This window comes from Apium graveolens, chromosome 9 (genome assembly GCF_009905375.1).
Source record: "Apium graveolens cultivar Ventura chromosome 9, ASM990537v1, whole genome shotgun sequence".
Taxonomy (NCBI): domain Eukaryota; kingdom Viridiplantae; phylum Streptophyta; class Magnoliopsida; order Apiales; family Apiaceae; genus Apium; species Apium graveolens.
The window spans coordinates 117,728,952-117,748,800 of NC_133655.1; the positions used below are offsets into that span (position 1 = coordinate 117,728,952).

Genomic DNA, 19,849 nt, shown 5'->3' on the forward strand with positions numbered 1-19,849 from the left:
AAGTGCTAACAGGAATTTAAGATTTGAATCCTCAAGATCATATTCCTTGTCAACTAGTGACAAATCATTCAAGAGTTTGACAAATCTGTCATATAAACCAGTTAATGACTCATCAGGCTTTGAGTCAAAGTGTTCATACTCTTGAGTGAGTATTGTCTTCCTGTTCTTCTTAATTGATTCGGTTCCCTGACATCTTGTCTCCAAAGCATCCCATATCTCCTTTGCAGTCTTGCAGTTGATTACCCTATTTGACATTACATTATCAATAGCACTATGCAGCAAGTGTCGTACCTTAGCATCCTTAGCAATTGATGAGATATCTTCTGCAGTATAATCACTCTTCTCCTTTGGTACAGACTTTGTTGGTTCACCTGCAACTACAACAGAGAGTTTGGTTGGCTTGTGTGGTCCTTCATTGATTCTGTCAAGGTATTCTGGATCAGTAGCTTCCAGAAACATAGATATCCTCACCTTCCATATGGAATATACAGATGGTTTCAGTATGGGAACTCTAATAGTCTCATATCGACTATGGATTTGAGTCTTTAGAGGTTCTTCAGTTTTGGTGGGCTTAGTTGGAGTTTGTTCTTCTTCAGACATGATTATTTTCGGATCTTAAATTGTTTGTGTGTTAACAGATCTGCTCTGATACCACTTGTTAGGTCACACACACTGTAGAAGGGGGTTGAATATAGTGTTTATCACAATCAAATCGAATTAAAGAACACAATTAACAGAAAACAAGCTTTATTAAACTTTGTTACAGTATGGAACTGTCATCTCTCAGTGATGAACAACTTATCACGAGAGCTGCTAGGGTTACAATGAATATTATTCTTGATAATGATAACACATATAATGTAAACCCTATGTCTGTGTTTATATACTACACAGTTACAAGATAATCGCTAATTGATATGGAATATAATTATGCTTCCTAAAATAAATCAACTAGTTATCTTTTCTTCCAAGTATTATATTCTTCATAGAATTCTTTTTTCATGCATATCTCTTCTTGCGTTTGTCTTGATCTTCTTTCCTTTCAATCAGCCGCCTTCCTTATCTGAAAGTCTCCTTAAGTCCTGATATTATCTCCTGATAAATATCTCCTGATAACTTAAGTTCTGACAACTTAAGTTCTGACAACTTAAGTTCTGACTTCAGTATAAGTGTCGATTTCCAGTTAAGTACTGATTTGTCCTGTTTAAGTAAGATCTAAAAACTAAACACAAATCATATTAGACATGACATCATCAAATATATCTAACACCTGGTATAAAAAATCTATATTCGGTGGGAAATTACCCATAAAATAAACACGGTGCGATGTCCTGAAATCAAAGTAAAGATGTGGTAATCTAAACAGTTCTGATTGTACAAATCTGCATTATATAAACAGAATACGGAATATCTTATTCCCCATCACTTAGTCTGAAGCGGATCATATCCATTGAACCAAATCTGCTCAGCATTGTTCGCTTTGGTTCCAAGTCTTCAACAACACCGATAACATCTGTTTTGACATTATAAATTACTAACGTTTATAACTTTAGAAATCTTGATTGTCGACGTTTAAAATTCAATACATGTGGAGTAAACAGGCATCTCATCATAATTCGAATTCAAAAGAGCGTCGGAAATAGCAGGCTGGGGAGTCAGTTCAAACTTGTGCCGCGGAATTATTAGAGTATCCACTGGAACAACATCCACAATAGTGATGGGTAAGAACCGTATGCAGTTTGTGTCTGTACAAACCAGTTGCAGGCATGATACCTATGTTCCTTATACGGTATAAGGTTCCTGGAATCAAAAGTCCGGCAAATTGATTCCAAATAGCAGGTGAAACAACTGCAACCATGTGTGTATTCTGTAATATAAAGAGAGTATATGCATGAATAATGAATATAAAAAATAGAAACGTGGTGAACTCAATTACTTGCAACAGATTAAAAGCAATCATACCTCACAGTCGAGTAAAATAAGATTGTGCCTCGAAACCTCTCCATGACCATTCAGTAACCTCCACATTCTTGGCACCCTAACTTTCAACATCCATGCAATTTGAGTGGCATTCAGATCGAACAAATGTTGATGGTCATCCATACATGGCTGAAAGATGATAAATGTTTATACGATTAATGTATTATGTATTGTATTTTTTATTGAAATTGAAGAGAAATATGTGTACAAACCTGTATGTTCTTCAACAATTTTAGTATAGAACAAATATGAAAGTTACTGAATATATAGTACTGTCTAAGTAGAATAGGATGGATTTTGAATATGGTAAAGATACTCAATAACACCAATTTTAAAGGAAGATATTGTCATCTTGATTGTAGGCAGTTAGGATAATTTTTATAGGTTGTGGTATACTCTACAAATCACAAACAATACGCATATTATATCATAATCCTAAACAAAGCAATGTGTGAATCAGGATTGCCATAATTAAGGTATTGATTTATGTAAAAATTAAGGAGCATATTTTGAGGTTATTCACGGGAAATATCGTGGAAACTTGTATAATGAGATGGCAAGAAGTTACATTTGGTAAATTTCAATATTGAGTAATGCGGGGAATTTAAAATATATAGTCTGACACTTTATTTTGAATTTAAGGCTGCTCATCATGAATGTTTCGAGTCAAATTTAAGAACTTGTCTTCTCTTGAAAAAATGATCTTTTCGCTATACAATTTGAAATTAAACATTTCTTTCCATTATAAAATCTTATGTCCATAAACGACATTGAATGTCAAATTAAATGGTGTATGACAGGGTCCTTGATAAATAAGCACTACTTTTTAATAAAAGTAGTGCTTCAACCATGCTTCATTAAACGTAGATGATCAAGGTAATATTTAAATATTGTAAACCAAACTTTTATTTATGTGTGATGACGCTAATCACATTTATGAAGGATTAAAAATCAAATACATAGATAACAAATATTGAAAACAGGGTAAAAACATTGTTATGCAATCAAAATTGCAAATAATGTCACGTGGATAATAACTGTAGAAAATAATTCAACCATAAGCAAGATGAAAGCTCTGGAAAATACTCAAAGTTGAAGCATGCTATCAACATTCCTGCAAGAAAAAGTGACATATTCATTAATAAAATTAGGTGGACATAGTTTTAGAGTGATGAATAAGGACAATTCCTAGTCAGTGATAAGCACTTTGGTATATAAGTAAATAGGATGTCTAACATAGGATGCTAGTTATTGTCAGTACCTTCTTAATTTTTTTGGTAACAGATTTAGAAGAGCCTGGAGTACCATTACCGTCATCACCTTCAGAGTACTATACATGCAAAGACCGTTAATAAGAAAGTCTGCAAATATTATTATTCAGTAGGGAATACTAAAGAGAACTCAAATGTAACATAACCGCATTATAATCTCACTTCAAAACCCATGTTGATGGAATAATCTTTGGACAGAATTGGAGATTCAGAAGGAGTTGGAGTGTTCATCGTTGGTTCATATAAATCATCAGCATAAAAGATGTTGTTATCCTCAACAACGTTTAATTTTGTCAGACCGAGCTCAACTGAAATTATTTTTCCGACTAATGATTTAATCACTTCTGGAAAGGCTTTGGAGGAATCCTGAACACAGTTGTAGAAAATAAGAATGCATATGTGGTATAACATGGTGACGTTGTAGCTATTTTATTTCAACAGTTATCTACCTTATCATAATCAGAAACCACCTTTGCAGCACTTGTTCCAAGAACTCTTCTAGAAACTCGATCATTCAAAACAATATTACAGGCAAATGTCTCATCCTCGGCAAGGACCATGATACGGAACCTTGAGAAAATAGTTAGCTATTTTTTTAAGGCTTTATTTAACAGTATCAAGCCTACAAATATTTCCAATAAAGTGAAATAGTTAGGTTACCTCTTCGGAGACACGGGAATGTTTCGAGGACAATGGGTACATTTGAATACTATTCTAATGCGCTCAATCTCGTGGAGACATTTGTTACAGCTATAAAACCACCAATTTGTTTCCTCATCGACCTTAATGATCTTAAAGGTGCAGCAAATTCTTTTCTGGGGTACGATGAAAATGTAATATTTAACAACAAAAGCAACCATATAAAAAATACCATTTCTGAATATTATATAAATGCAATACCTTGAGGTGATCGTATGTCAGATTCTCATTAAGATCTTTGAGTGACAATTTTTCAAATAATGTGGGAACCAGTTCAATTTGTTTAGCTTGGAACAATTTGTCTCTTTTTATTATATATCCTTCCTCAAGCAACCTAAACATATAGAAGAAATTAATAAATAGAGCAAAACGTCCATAAGTTAATTTTAACTCTATATTTACTTGTTACCTCTGCCTCATATCATTCACAGATTCATCATCTAGATTTATATATAGATGAGTAGATGGTAATGTACCAATCTGAACAGAACCTGTATATGGGAATAAAGTTAATTGTTTAATCAGCAATAATATAAATGTGTAATAGATTTGATTGCATAAGTACTTACTCATAAATGTAGTCACTTTTGTACTTGTTATAATAGCAATGATCGGTTTTTTGGGATTTCCAGCCATCTCGTTGTTGAACGACACAGCAAGATCACCCCAAACAGTAACTTTGTGGGCATTACTACAAAATAGGTTTAGATATCATATATGTTAATAATCTATTAAAAATATGCAATTTATATGCGTAATTACACTACTGATCAAATATACATATGCACATTACCTTGAATCGCATATTCTAAACTTCACAATGTCCCTATTTCCGTATCGAGTATGAAGCTTGTTCAAACCTTCATACTCCTCCACAACTCCAATAATATATGTTTAACACAAAATTTATTTACACAATATTAAAGTAGACTGTCTTATAATTGTAGGAGAATTGTTTCATATGAGTTAATTATGACAATATCGAGTTAAAAGAGTGCGTTACCAGACCTATTGCAAATTCAGGCTGCTGTTGAGCAAGACATTTATTGCTTCTGCAAACAAATCTCCCAGGTCTAAAAACTTAAACTTTTGCGAAGGGATCATGCCATCATCATCAGCAGTCGGAGCTTGTAAATCTGATGCAGAGGGTTGACTGCACAGGCTTCAAGTTTCCAACAGGATCTTTAACTGCAAACTGGTCAAAAATATAGACACCGCCTTCCACAATTTTCGTGCTGAATCCATTCCAAATGTTATGATAGGCAAAGGCATGAACATGGTTATCCTACATTTAGATAATTTAAATGACATAAATATATAATACTGGAAAAAAGGATTGACAGCAAATAACGCAAAGTTGAATAAATTTAAAACATACATCATTGTCAAGGAGAATAAGATTGTAGCCTTTCAATGAGTTCATCTCTAAAGTCATGTTAGCCCACATCCTGGTAACCCTGACCTTAATTTTCCAATTAGTGCTTGCCTTGTTGAGATTGGATAGACGATCAATTGATTCCATTGAAAAAGATCACTATAAGAAGAGCAAGAAAAAAGTTTATTCAAAAATTTAATAATAACTCAGCAAGTAAGATATTTATACATTCAATATTCTAAGAACTGTATAAATCGCTTAAAGAATTGAAGATCTTACAAAATGGTTGAACTCTTGAGAGAAAAAAAGGATGATGCTTAGCTAATGACAAAACTTCTGTAAAAATATTGAAAATATATTTAACCATCAAGGCATTAGGGAGTTGCCAACAATTTAGCTCGAAATTGATAGTACAAATCTATTCCTTTAAATGAGAATTAGAGTAATATCCCGGTTTAACATTGCTGATAATTCTTAAGGTAAGTGTTTGATGTGATTATGACAACTAACCAACCTTATCATTTGGGGTTTTGCCAACAGAAAAAGGGAAAACTGTAATCCAATTCCTAATAAAATATGTACAATATATAAACCATTAAGAAAATCTTCCTAATCAAACAGATTATACATATTTTTAATAGACAAAATTATTGGAGATTTATTGTTTATATTATGTTCATACACGGGTGCAGTAAAAAAAAGTGTAACATTTTGGATGTTGAACTTACACCATTGATATATCAAACACAATAAATCCAGAGTTAAGAAGGAAATATAGAAAAATGTTACAGGAAGTTCTTAATATGTCATGTCAATTGTCTACACCTGGAAGATTGTAAAACACTTCCTCAAAAACTACATTATTTGTAATATATGTGCTAATACCATCACAACTATCTATGAGAATATGGAGGCCTTCAGGTCGTGTCACTCTGGATATAGTAACATAAATGTGTCTGTGTGAGAAAGCTACTTTAGGAAGGTAAAGCCCAACCGTATCAAGTGATTGTCCCTGACTTTTGTTAATCGTCATGGCATAACATATTTGAATCGGAAACTGAACGCGTTTAAATTCAAACAGCCAGTTCGTGTCACTTGGAATCATCTCAATTCTAAGAATTAGATGTTTCGTTCCAACATGAGAGCCACACAAAATTTCACATTCAATACTGTTTTTCCTACAGGATTTCCCAATCATTCTTGTACCATTGCATAATCCCATGATCTGGTTTAAGTTTCTCATAAGCATGACGACAACTCCTACCTTCAATTTTAACTCATGCTTAAGAATGCAAGGCATATTGATAGAGTTTAGATACTCAACTGGAAATGCGGATCTGAAATCATTATCATCATCACCTGCATCATCAATTGAATCCTGACTCAGATAAGTGTAAACCATGCCAGGAATTTTTTCAAGTATCGTTGTATTAATCTCATCCACCACGATATTGGTAGGTGTGAGTATGGTCCTTGGTCTGAGGTATTCATGTGAAGAGATATTTTGTATAAAATCTGGTTACGTCACTTCAAAAAGCTTCTGGATTGGATCTTCGGACGTATGAACGATATATTGATCAGGAATCTTTATTAACATTTCACCAGTGTCTGGATTTGGAGAAATATTGATTTCTTTGCCATCACCGACAGCAAGCTGCCACTTGCTAAAGTCCGCAATGGTTTTGTTCTCCAAATCACTATTTCCTGCATTAAGCCGCATGTTTTGCTTCAATAAAAATACTTCACAGGATTCCCAAAGCTTGGATTTATTGAGGGTAGAGCAGACAACTTCAGCCCTTGACGCTTTTGGAATGACAGGAAGTATCTGCCTAAAATCTCCACCAAAAACAATGGTTATACCACCAAATGGCTTTTTAGCTCTGCTTTTATCAATAGCAGACATAATATCTCTCAAGGATCGATCAACGCATTCAAAAGCATGATGATGTTGCATAGGAGCCTCGTCCCAAATTATTAAATCAGTTCACTGAAGTAGCTCAGAAATATCAGTCCCGTGTCTTAAATCGGCAGAACAATTGTCACCAAGCTTGAGTGGAATGTGAAAGCGGGAGTGTACGGTTCTTCCACCAGGAAGCAACACGGCAGCTATACCATATAAGGCAACGGTAAGCACAATCTTATGCTCTGATTGTAATCGACAACATAGTGTCTGCCACAAGAAAGTCTTTCCACATCCTCCACTTCCGTAAACAAAGAAAACACCACCTTTTTTCTGGTTGATATTGTCAAGAATGGAATCATAGACTATCTTTTGTTCATCATTGAGAAGACTATGATTTCTTGTTTGGATTCTATTCATTTCTTCTGTATCATAGGATGTTTCCTCAAGAATTATTCTCAGAGTTGGAAAAAAAAGCATATCATGGATATGGCATATCTGGGAAGTTTCTAAGGCTTTTACCAATATCATTCAACAATTTCTCTATCTCTGCAATAACATTAATAAAACTTGATAACATTAATCCAAACATGGAACATGTAATATGTACAAAGCATTATTAACAGCTCATACCTGCAAGAGCGTAATTCTGGATCTCAATATCTGATAGACAAAGGTTTGGATTCCCAGTGAGATGTCGCCTCACAAGAAGAATATCATCTGACATGCATCCCCAATGAGCTTCCCAAAGGCTACGCGGATGAGAGATTGGACTGTATACTAAAATGTTGACAAATATGGCATGTAATTGTGGAGGCATGGATGTATGCGTATTTTCACCTATAGCTTTGTGCCATTGCTGGTCGTTCTGGAGGATACCTAGCGCGGCACAGGCTTCGTGAAAGGAGTTATAAACATGGTCGTTGACTGTCTTCAAATCATCAAAACATACAGCACCTTTAATCCTGAGTAGGAGCATGCAGAGATATAATAGTTCACCGCTAGATGAATGTACTTCAACAAGCCTACCGATGACATCACCTTTTTTCCTCTGTTTCCAGATACCAGGTTGTGGATGCCATGTAAACTTGCTTGGAAATTCTGAATAGGTTAAATTTGGGGCCTCTGCATATGTTTTATTTGCATCAAACCATGATTCTAATTTGCTTTTCTTTGTTCCAGCATTGTCGAAAACTTCCTGTAGATTTTGTGAGCCTTTAAACGACACATGCTTGTCATTCGGTAGATGTATTAACAATCGTTCAACGGAAGGCCACTGGGAATGGATGTCAAAACCAAATATCCTCCATGATGCTTCAGATGCACAAACATGTCTTCCATCCAAGTATTGCTTGACTTCATCAAGCGGTCGTTTCTCAGGAGTGATTGTGGTTGTGCACCCTTTTTTGTTGTTTGTTTTTTCCTCAGACACATGGTGGCGGTATCATGTCCTTTTAAACAATATTTGAACAGATATTTCAATGATCTGCAGCTGTTACAAATCTCCAAATTTGTGTGCCATTGAAATCTTATTAGAAGATCTCGATTGTAAGGGACAACATACCGATTATCCAGGTCAATTCCCTTTTTCTTTACGGTAATTCCAGTTTTCCTCCTCTTATAGATGGGAAAGCCACAGTCGTCAAAGTATGTGTGAGAATTATACATGTTAAAAAGGAAAGAACGATGTTTCAATTTAATTAAAATAAATCTAAAAGGAATGTTTTACTAAAAGGTGAAAAATTAAATGTTGTATTCTTTCAGCAGTCTTTGGAAAATTAATTTAATGTAAAAGATCTCAGAATTACCTTTTAGGAAAATGTTTAATACAACGGCCTTTAACCATACACGGAGACTTGACACAGTCAGTGCCACATGGTCCATGGATCATGTAATTCTTGACAGCTTCGTAACCAACTGGATCAATACTTGGGTCAGGAACTTCTGCAGAAACCATTTTATCTATTTGTTCAGTTGTTTTGGGACGATCGTTTGGATGCAACCATATTAGCATGTGTGCATGTGGAAATCCACGCTTTTGAAACTCTATGACGTGCATTACTGTAATATGAAATTGATGAAAATAATTAAATAAAGCCTGACATACATGTCATAATAAATTTAAATCATAAAAAATTTGTTAGAGGAAGAAATCCTGAAAATAGCATACCTCCAATAAAATGTCTAAAGCAGTTCTTATTTTTTATTTGATCAAGAAGTTGGTCAACTTTCATTTTAAATACCCTTGCAACGACGTCGGGTGCGTCAACAACATCAACACCAGGTAGAAACTTTAACATCCTCTGAATTTCAGGCCATTTTGTGTTAGTGGTCATCGTAAGGAACAATGATGGGTCTCCAAGTGTTCGACAAATTGCCATTGCATCCTTGAAATACAGGTTCATGTATCTTTTACTGCCAGTGAAGGAGGCTGATAAAATTGTTGCCTTGCCGACATTTTCAGGATTGCTGTCACCCTTGTTTAGTGCATCTCGTATGTTGTGGTACATATCAGAATAAATTGTAGTCTGGTGACCTCTGATCCAGTCAATTCTGTATTGCTCAATCGCAGTAAATGCGTCAACAACATATTGCTGCCATAAATGACCTCCCAGATGTGGAGTCAAACCTGAATATACATGAGATAATTTCGGAGAAAATTAGAATGGTAGAAAAAACTAATATATGAGTGTTCAAATTTAGGTCATGATTTTGAATATACCTTCCGAAGGCCGTATCATGAGTTTATAATTGTAATATTCTTTCATCGTGATGAATTCTCTCTCCCCCTTTTCATCCGGATCTTCATTTTCGGTATTCTGACGTTGTTTCTGATTTTTTTGATTTGGTCTGTTTAAATGGATTTGACGGTAATATCCGATGTCTCTATGAGGAAAAAGAATAGGATACTGAAGCTGCATAAACCGTGGATCAGTTTTGTAATAACCCCAATTTTTGGAATTTTTTTGAAACCCTTATGAATAGTGATTTTGCTGATTTTGCTGAATAAGAAAACTTTTCATGCCACACTATGTAGGGATTCTTTTATTGATCTTCTGGGATATTATTAGTACTCTATATGGTATATAAGTGTATGTAAAGATCGTCAGAATCCAAATCCGAACACTTTGATTTTTCCCGGAAATCTACCAGATACAGAAAGAATTGAGTATAAGGTAACAGAATAAAAAGGATTTAAATTCAAGGATTATAAGAGAGGATCATAAAAGGAATATAATGTATTGAGAAAGGTTAAGGAAACCTAAGTAATAAGATCCCGGGTATGATCCCTCAAACGATAAACGAAAACGAAAGTTAAGCGAACCGTATAACAGATCAGCGGTCATTAGCCAAGTAATTAGAAGCTAATCAAAGAGGTTAGTGAGGATGATGTCATCAAACCAATAAGAGGAGGACAAGTGGGGGAGGATGACATAACAAGGTGACATAAGCATGACAAAGAAAGATGTGTTGTTGGTTGATTAAGAACCACACAAAAGTTACCATGGTAAAAAGTAATAAATCAAAACAAAAATACCAAAAACAACCAACCAACCATTCATTTCACCAAAAACACAACTTGACTTCTTTTTCTCCATTGAAGCTCTTGGCCTCTTTCTTGAGAAAAGGGAAGTCCAAGCTCCTCCACTTGTTAATTTACAAGGTAATTATCCTAGCTTCTCCTAGTTAAGTTACATACTTCCTAGGAATCTTAGCTTCAAAATCCTTTCCTAGCATTTCCTATAAATCATTCAAGAAGATGGTGAATAGTACTTTGTTGAAATTAATTTTTGTGTTCTTGATTTCTTTGAAAGATCAAGCTTGTAGGAGGTTAGATTAAGGCTTCCATGGGCATTCCAAGGATCTTTCATGGATTAAAAGCTTCAAGGAAGGTATAACTCTTCATGATCTTAGTCTTAAGTTTTGTTGTTTAGATTTCACAATGTTTAGATGATGGGTTAGTGTAATGGGTGTGTAATCATGTTTAGAGCTTGTTATGAGTAGTTTAGTTGATGAGAGGCATGATTATTGTGTGCTTAGAGATTGGTTGGTTTTGTGATGTTTTTGGAGTTGGAAATCTTGGTTATTAGTTAATGAACTTAAGTAAACTCTTAGTTCATGATTGAGAAATAAGTATGAATTGGTAATATTGAGTTGTTGGGGCTGTTGTAGTATGGTATGGATGGATTTTGGTTGTATGAATGAATTGTGGTTGATTGGTGGTTGGTTTAGAGTAGAATAAAAATTGGTAATCGCGTAAACATAGCCGTCGTAATGTCCGATTTACTTTAGACTGTTTTTGTTCATAACATCAGGACCCGAGAACTCACTGTTAGGTTTTGACCATTGCCATTATTAGATATTTAATGTTACGAGCTTCGTTTTGATATGTGGTTCGTTTGAATCCGATGTACGGTTTAGGAGAAACGACCGTTTTAAGTAACGGCGTTTCGCGACCGAACCATTACCCATCGCCTTACTTTGAAACCTTGGTTAAGGACTTTAAATGACTAATTGGGGTATGAAACAATTATGTTAAGTGGATTAGGCAGTTGGTAAGGTACTCGCGAAAGAATCTCCTTAAAACTCTTAATGGTTAATTTATTAAAAATGGTGGAGCCGAGGGTACTCGAGCGACTTAAGTGAATCGTTAAGCGCGAAAGCGAACGTTAGGGCTCTAAATGGTTAAAGTCTAGTTTCTTAAGCGACCGTGGTTTAATTCCGGCTTATGTTGTTGTTCATAGGTTACCGGACCCACTCTAAGCTTAAGTCTAATCCGGGAACACTCAGGCAAGTTTTCTACCCGTTATACTATTGTTGTGATGTATATATGTATATGCATTATCTTGTGATAAGTGCATGATTGTTATTAGCAAATCTTGCGATATATTGGAGCATGTTGATATGGTATATATGCATGCTTGTTTCGTAATCTTGATATCTAATTGTTGATTCAAATGCTTATAAGTTGCATAATACATATGCTAGAGATAAGCAGTAGTTGCGTATACCCTTAGTATAGGGGACCCAAAGGTGAATATTTTCTAAAACCGGGAGTCGATGTTCCCGAGTATATTGTATATATATATATATATATATATATATATATATATATATATATATTGATATAGTTTCAAAACTATTAATCGAATAAGGTTTATTCGATAGCTTTATTTTATTTAATGAATATTAGTTTGAATATTCATTCGAGGACTTATGACTCGGTTTATTTTATTTAATGAATATTACTTTGAATATTCATTCGAGGACTTATAACTCCGCTTATTTATTTAGTGAATATTAGTTTGAATATTCATTTGAGGACTTATGACTCGGTTTATTTTATTTAATGAATATTAGTTGAATATTCATTCGAGTACTTATGACTCCGTTTATTTTATTTAATGAATATTATTTTGAATATTCATTTGAGGACTTATGACTCCGCTTATTTATTAAATAATATTCTTTATTTTATTAAAGAATAATGTTTCGATAATCAAACTTATTTTCGATTATTCAAAAAAGATAGTATTTTCGTATAAGTATATCTTTGGTTATTTAATATTCATTTCAAGTATAAGTTGTAAAACTTCTACTTCAAATTATTTATATAGAGATTATCCTTATGGGAATATTATTTAAATAATAATATTCAGATATTTTCTAATATATCGGGACTGATTTATTTCATTAAATCAGCATTACTCCAAACATTCTTAAAAATGTTTTCGAGTCTTCAAAATGATTTTTAAAAGTTAGAGCGGATCCCAAAGCTCATTTATATATTTAAGATCTTCCTTTCGAAGGGGATTTAAATACTCGCTCAAAACCTGAGGGATCTGGCTCAGTGGTGTATTTTATATTCGCAACGAGGTTGCTGTTTTGAGAAACATCTTGATTACTTGCCCATCGTTCGGGAAGTAAGTTCATCTATTTGAGTCGGCATAAGCAACATGGGCTCAGTGGGCGTCCATGAAAGTGTAAGTGGCTCAGTGGGAGTCCATCAAATGCGTAAGTGGCTGAGTGGCAGTCCAGCATAAGGTCCTATTGCGGCCAGGGTGATGACCAGTGGGGAATTCGTCCATCTACTAGTAAAAAAGGTTACTTATTGGTATCTTTGCCTGATCAGCATGATATCAGGTTTATGCCAAGGTTTTCTCCTTTCCAAATTCATTGGATATTACAACTCTGTTTATAATTTTCATAACAGAGGTTTTCAAGGAGTGTATGAAATGTATATATATAGGTGTATATATATATCGGGACTTAATGAAGTATCTCGTAACTTCATTATTTATAATGATATTTCAAGGATTGAATCTATTCAAGTCTTATCTTATAGTCTCATCTATGTGATGAACTTTTGAAACTGATTATAACTTGAACGGTGGTAGTTCAAGTAGTATTTGGGAAAGATATAAGTATATTGGGGTATCTTGTAACTTCATCTTTTCAACTTATATCTGGTTATTGATTATCTTATGCATGACAAAGATTTTCAGAAAAACGTTGAGACAAGGTTAGATATATGAGATCACCCTGCAACGATATTTTTATACAGTTATAAACTGGAACTCTGTGTATATTATACAGGTCAGAGGATTTCAGAGATTGTGAAAAGTATATATGTATATATACTGAATATTTTGCGACTTGGTCGCGTTAAGATAACAAACTTGGTTCATTTCTTTTTGACCAAACTTTCATGAGTACTATGAGGATGCTCACATATTGTAAATCATTATACATATTATTTTGGTGGGCTTGTTGCTCACCCTTGCTTTCTTCTTTCATCACACAACATCAGATAGACGAGATGAACAGGACCAAGCTCCCAATTCGCGAGCGGATAGGAAACATTCCGCAGTTTCCTATAGGCATTGATATCGCTGTAGCTGAGGTAGGAACTACCAATAGGCTAGACTTTCAACTTTTGATGAACCAGACTTATGTATCTTTATGAATGGTAATAATGGCAAAGAAATATAAATTTATTCAGAAACCCTTCTAAGGTGTAATGGCATATAATTGTGGAATAAAATGACTCGTGTTATTTTTGGATATTCATCTCTGAGACTATAACTTATGGTGTGTGTGTTTATTGTGGGGTCACAGAACGGAGTAGTTGATTGTTTATTAAGATTGGGTGTTATTAAGGGAAATGGAACTCGTGACAACCCTGATCCCCGACCCCGGATTTGGGGGTGTTACAAGTTTCAAAAATTATCTCTAATCCATTGGTTCTCGAATGGATTATTGTATCCCTGCATCCTTTAGCATACTCGTCAGTGACAATCAACCCGGCAACTTCATTCGATGGACCAATATGGTTAGGTCAACCAGATGCGGAAGACGAAGATATTAGAACCAATCTAAATTCATCAACTACATTCTGACTAATTCTTTCATGTGTCATACGAAAACCTTTGACCAACCGATTATGTTTATCCAACATTTCTAACAACGAATGAACGATATCTTCATCCACGGCATCGCGTCCTCCCTTAACGGCATTTATTTTGTTATGTACTTCATCTTCAGTGTCATATATGTAGAGTTGACAGAATTTGGGGATCTCACCATCAAGTGGTACAATGCTTCCCATACTGTGGTAATTTACACCTTTTACCGTGAAACAGTAAGGAGCACTGCCACGATTGATATTACGATCAATTTGACCTCCGGTGGAAGACATGGCAAACATACAGTTGTACATTCTAATATTTTCCTTGAAATGCCTAAAACAAGATCCACCAGTAAGGAGTGAAGCGAGAGGCTCGGGAGGTTGCTTTTCTTTCTCAAGAATTATCTGACTATTTTTACAATAAAGAGAGAAAGTTGGAGGCTTTTTGGTCGCACTTTTATTGTTTCTTTCATGATTCCACGTGATGGCCTGACACTTTGAACAAATTCTATCAGGATAACCGACATTGAGGTACTCACTCTACTTAGTAACAATATTGTCAAATTCATGTACATCAACATCGTCACAATCACCTACAAAATTTGAAATTATTATGACTGTGGAACATCATAGTAATTAGGAATGGAACTGAATTTAAGTTCATACCGCTAGATATATAATCACTGTCGTTGCTGTCACAATCTTCAACATTGTTAATTTCTCCTAATAAGTTCTTAGAACCTAAACTTTCTCCTTGCTCATAATAACTTTTTATGGAAGATGTATCATATGCCGAAGAACCTGGACTAATTTTACCACAGGTTTTTTGGATTGTTATTTTACAGCGATATCACTGCTGGAACCTAAAGTTACTTGTGGTCGTTTAAATACAGTGGATGCGGGCAGTGCAAAAGTGACAGTACTCTTGGCACTTTGAGTAGTTTTTGGAGCTGTCATATTTCGTTGTTCTCCTGCTACAACAACATTGTTAATAAGATCAACTCCTACTATCTTTATTTGGATAAATAGTAAGCATCTCTAATGTACAATTTTGATTTTGAAACGCACCTTCAAATCCCATGGGTCATAATTTATGAACGCATGGAGTATCAGGAGTTGTGCATGTTTCTCCATTTATCTGTACACCTACATAATTGACCCAAAATTTATCAAATTATGCGATGAATTTAACAATTTAAAATTTGTATTTTGCTAATATAGCAATAAGACAACCATGGACAGCTGTAATAAAAAATAACTTTGGTTATGTTTTGACCTGATATTTGAGAACAGTATGAAAGTGAAGTGTGTCCAGGTGGCGTGTATGGAGAATTATCGAGTAATTCTCTGTCACGCGGACTCTTTCCGCACAGCCTATTTTTTCTTTTACCTGGAGAAGAACATAACCAATTCAGCCAATATCATATAATTTTAAATACAAATTTTTCCAACTATGAGTCAAGTAAAATGTGTCTGATGTTTGAGAAGCATGTGAAGGTGACGCAGTTCCCGCAGGCTTGTGCACAATGCTTTCGCTAAAAGTTGGATCATCCGTCAGTGTACTCAGGAATATTTTGTGTTCCTTAAAATTGCAGTTCTTTCGACGCAACCTCATTTGATTTATTTTCCTGCAATTTCCAGTAAAGACATTTACATTATCAAACAGGATTCTTTAGTAAAAAAAATAACTGGCCACACTTATTATTGTTTACCAGGTTGTTTCAGGTTTGGTTTTGCATTTGGTTTAGTATTGAGGCAATATCCGTCAGTACCTAGTTTCTCAAAACTGGGTTGGAAATTACTGTCAACCTGAACTTCATGGAGAGTTGACATTTACATCTGTCCGGTGGCTAATCTATCCTTATCACTGGATTGGTAATTACCGACAACTGGAACTGCATAATCAAAATGTATATTAAAATTAAGAATATTGTAGCTATAAATGTAAACTTGGGAATTTACCAGCCTTTGTCGTGTCAAGAGTGCGCAGAGACTGTTTGCCTAAATCTTCCAAACACAATGACAAATCTCCGGAGATTTGTTGCTTACATAGTTCAACGTTAATATCTTGTAGCTGTGTGTTTAAGATACCTATTTTCAATTCCACTGAATGATGAACATGGTATTGTATAAACACAACATTAGTATTACATTAAGAAGCAAACAAAAATATGTCAAAGTGGACCGCAGTATACGACAGACCTTGCCTATGTTCAATACTTGATCGGCTGAGAGATGATATAGTTGACGGAATTATTGGACTCTGATTCTCCTTGCTACTATCTGACAATGCATTTCCACTCGAATTTATTGGATAAGATCCGGGTTTAACTAAAGCAAAGAATAGAGAAAAACTTATTTTCAATTCCACTGAATGTTGATCATGGTATTGTGTAAACATAACATTAGTATTACATTAAGAAGCAAACAAAAACCATTCAAAGTGGACGAACATGTAGACTGTAAATTCTGACTAAATTCGATATTCTTTGATAAGGGTATCAAAGGAGACCGGCTTGCAGAATTACCTGCATCTATTAAAGGGGAATACAAAGTTAACTTAAAATACCAGGCCTATTAACATAAATGAATGTTCTGCAATTCAAGTTACCGTTAATTGTTTTAGAGGATTACGGCTAAGATATTCTGCATTATTAGTCCTCAAAGACTGATTGAACGGATGCGGTTTGGTACCTATAACAATCACAAATAAACAACATTAACTATACATCAAAATTGTTAGAATGTCCGGCTTTGGCCATGTTCAATAGTTAATCGGCTGAGAGATGCTTAACCTGAAAAAATTAGTGGATTCTGATTATCCTTGCTACTATCTGACAATGCATTTCCACGCATATTTATTGGATCAGGTTCGGGTTTAACTGAAGTAAAGAATAAAGATAAACTTATTAACGTCTGCATAATAACTTTTAGATTCAAACTACGTCAGTAAAATGAAGAAACTTTACATGAATCATTGCAGGAGGAAATCATCTGGTAATTATCTGCACTCTGAGAATTAGTCATGCCTGTAAGAATGGAATCTACATTCCGGCCACGGACGCGACGTTTTTTTTCTGATTGGACAAAAACTGAAAAATCATTATCAAATACAAAACAAAAAGTGTAACAATGAGACATGGTCATTAGATTTCATACCTTAATTACCTGAGGTGTGCGATGCATTCAAATTATTTTCAGTATTACGACCACAAACACGTTTGGATCCAACCATTAGTGATTAACGCACATAATGTACAGTCCGGTGAATCGCCTGACAAAAATAACAGATAATAATCCAACAGCAAATTAGAAACTAGTGATAAGCAATACCTTGAGATTCCATGATTCTGATAACGTTTCAGTGCCAAGATTCAGTTTTCAGATCCAATGGTCATCCATTGTAGCTTCCAATTCGCGAGAGAGAGAGGGAGCGCGAGAAAGAGAGGGAGGGAGGGAGAAAGAGAGAGGGAAAGAGAGAGAGAGAGAGAGAGAGAGAGAGATGGAACAGAATGAGCAAATCATGCATGATTTGTTTTTTTGAAATTATTTTCCATAGATAGGCTGATTTTGAAATTCAAAAATAGGTAATTAGTAATTTAGATGAGTAAATTGAAGGTAATTGGATAGTCCATGGATATGGCAAAATATATAGGATTTGGGTTATGGGTAAATTTATTTATTCATGGGTAAATTAAGGAGTAGTCATTAAGATATATAGATTCCCTCCAATCTTTTTAAGTGTCGCTTTAATTTGATGCACTTGCTTTAAGAAAAAAAGGGTGACCAAAAAACTCGATATTTTTTTTAATTTTATTTTTTAAATAAAAATTTAAATATTATTTTTTTATTTAAAAAATTTATAAAAATAATTAGTGAAAGTCCTTTTTTACACACCTTAAAATATGTATAGAAGGTAAAAGCGATACTTATTTTAAAATGGAGGGAGTATAATAATAGTTGAATTAGTCGGTATGTGATATATTGAGAATGAAATGTTTACGAAATTTCTATTTTAAAAACTTGATTAAAAATTTGTTAGGAATAAAATTTTTAATTCAAGAAATATTATTTATTTTATTAGGTACTCAAATAAATTTGCTAATTTTCTTACGATTATCTTGTGATGAGGGATTAATATATATTTTTCTATTACTTTTTTGTTTTTTTATGCTTTTATAAAATAACAACATATTTTTCTTGTCAACAAAAATTGAGGGACAAATTTTTCTATGTTTTATAAAATGACATAGGATATTTGTAAACTCGAAACCGACCGACAACTTTGCGTTTTTGCGCCCATAATTCTCCATTTCATACCCCAGAGTTATACAATATTTCAGATACTGATTTTGAGCTGAGCTAATAATTATCCATTTCATAGGCAAGAGTGATAAAATATATTGGATACTGATTTTGAGCTATAATTTTTTATGCCCTTTAAATTAAGTGAAAAAAATCAATCAAAGTCTATATTATTTTGGGATATTTGTGATAGTTTTAAGGAAAATATGAGATACTCTATCTATTACATGCATTCTAACTAAAACTAAGTTAATTGAAAATTAAAAGTGAATCTATATTCCAAATATTTTTAATACCATTTTAAATTCAAAAAAAATAATTTTAGATATTTTTATCTAATAATTAATTATTTATTGGATCAACTCGAAACATAAAATTATTCAAGTCATATGCCACCGGAAAACAATATGTATCTTAATGCTTATGCAATATTAATTCATTTTTTGATAACTAATCTGCAACTACGTTTCAATTTATCTGTCATGTTTAATTTTTTGTTGTCAAATTGACCCAATTTGACCAAAAATTTCATATAGTATATAATAAAAAAATTATAAAAATTATATCATTAGAAAGTACATGTAATCTACTTTAATATGTATTTTTTAGTTTTTTAAAATAATGAAGGTTGATGTTTAATCAATATACTTATATAAAGGAAAAGACGAAAGCGTTTAGGTGGCGCCTCTCGGATCATTTCTTTCTATTTTTATAATTTTCTCATTTTTTTGAGTTAAATAAATATGAAAAACTACAATTAACTTTTATTCTCCTAAATATATTATTAACATTCGTAATATTTTCTTAAAGTTTCTACAAAATCTTCGATTAAAGTTTGTAAAATCAACTTATCATCATAATATTCTCCTAAAATTTCCCCTTTCTATTTAAAACAACTTACTGTCTTGATA

General features: G+C 33.8%; 3 protein-coding genes across 3 annotated transcripts; all 3 read right to left on the reverse strand.

The window, feature by feature from the left end:
* Positions 1 to 6,136: 6,136 nt before the first annotated feature.
* On the reverse strand, positions 6,137 to 7,228 carry LOC141685513 (uncharacterized). The gene is made up of 2 exons (XM_074490607.1): positions 6,921 to 7,228; positions 6,137 to 6,803 (listed from the first exon to the last, which is right to left on the reverse strand). Exons 1-2 carry the CDS (start codon positions 7,226 to 7,228, stop codon positions 6,137 to 6,139), a joined length of 975 nt encoding a protein of 324 aa, XP_074346708.1.
* An 81-nt stretch (positions 7,229 to 7,309) lies between these two features.
* LOC141685514 (uncharacterized) lies at positions 7,310 to 7,645 on the reverse strand. Its single transcript, XM_074490608.1, has one exon. It carries the CDS (start codon positions 7,643 to 7,645, stop codon positions 7,310 to 7,312), a length of 336 nt encoding a protein of 111 aa, XP_074346709.1.
* A 61-nt stretch (positions 7,646 to 7,706) lies between these two features.
* On the reverse strand, positions 7,707 to 9,993 carry LOC141685515 (uncharacterized). Its single transcript, XM_074490609.1, has 5 exons — positions 9,948 to 9,993; positions 9,396 to 9,854; positions 9,056 to 9,286; positions 7,859 to 8,440; positions 7,707 to 7,774 (listed from the first exon to the last, which is right to left on the reverse strand). Exons 1-5 carry the CDS (start codon positions 9,991 to 9,993, stop codon positions 7,707 to 7,709), a joined length of 1,386 nt encoding a protein of 461 aa, XP_074346710.1.
* Positions 9,994 to 19,849: the final 9,856 nt, after the last annotated feature.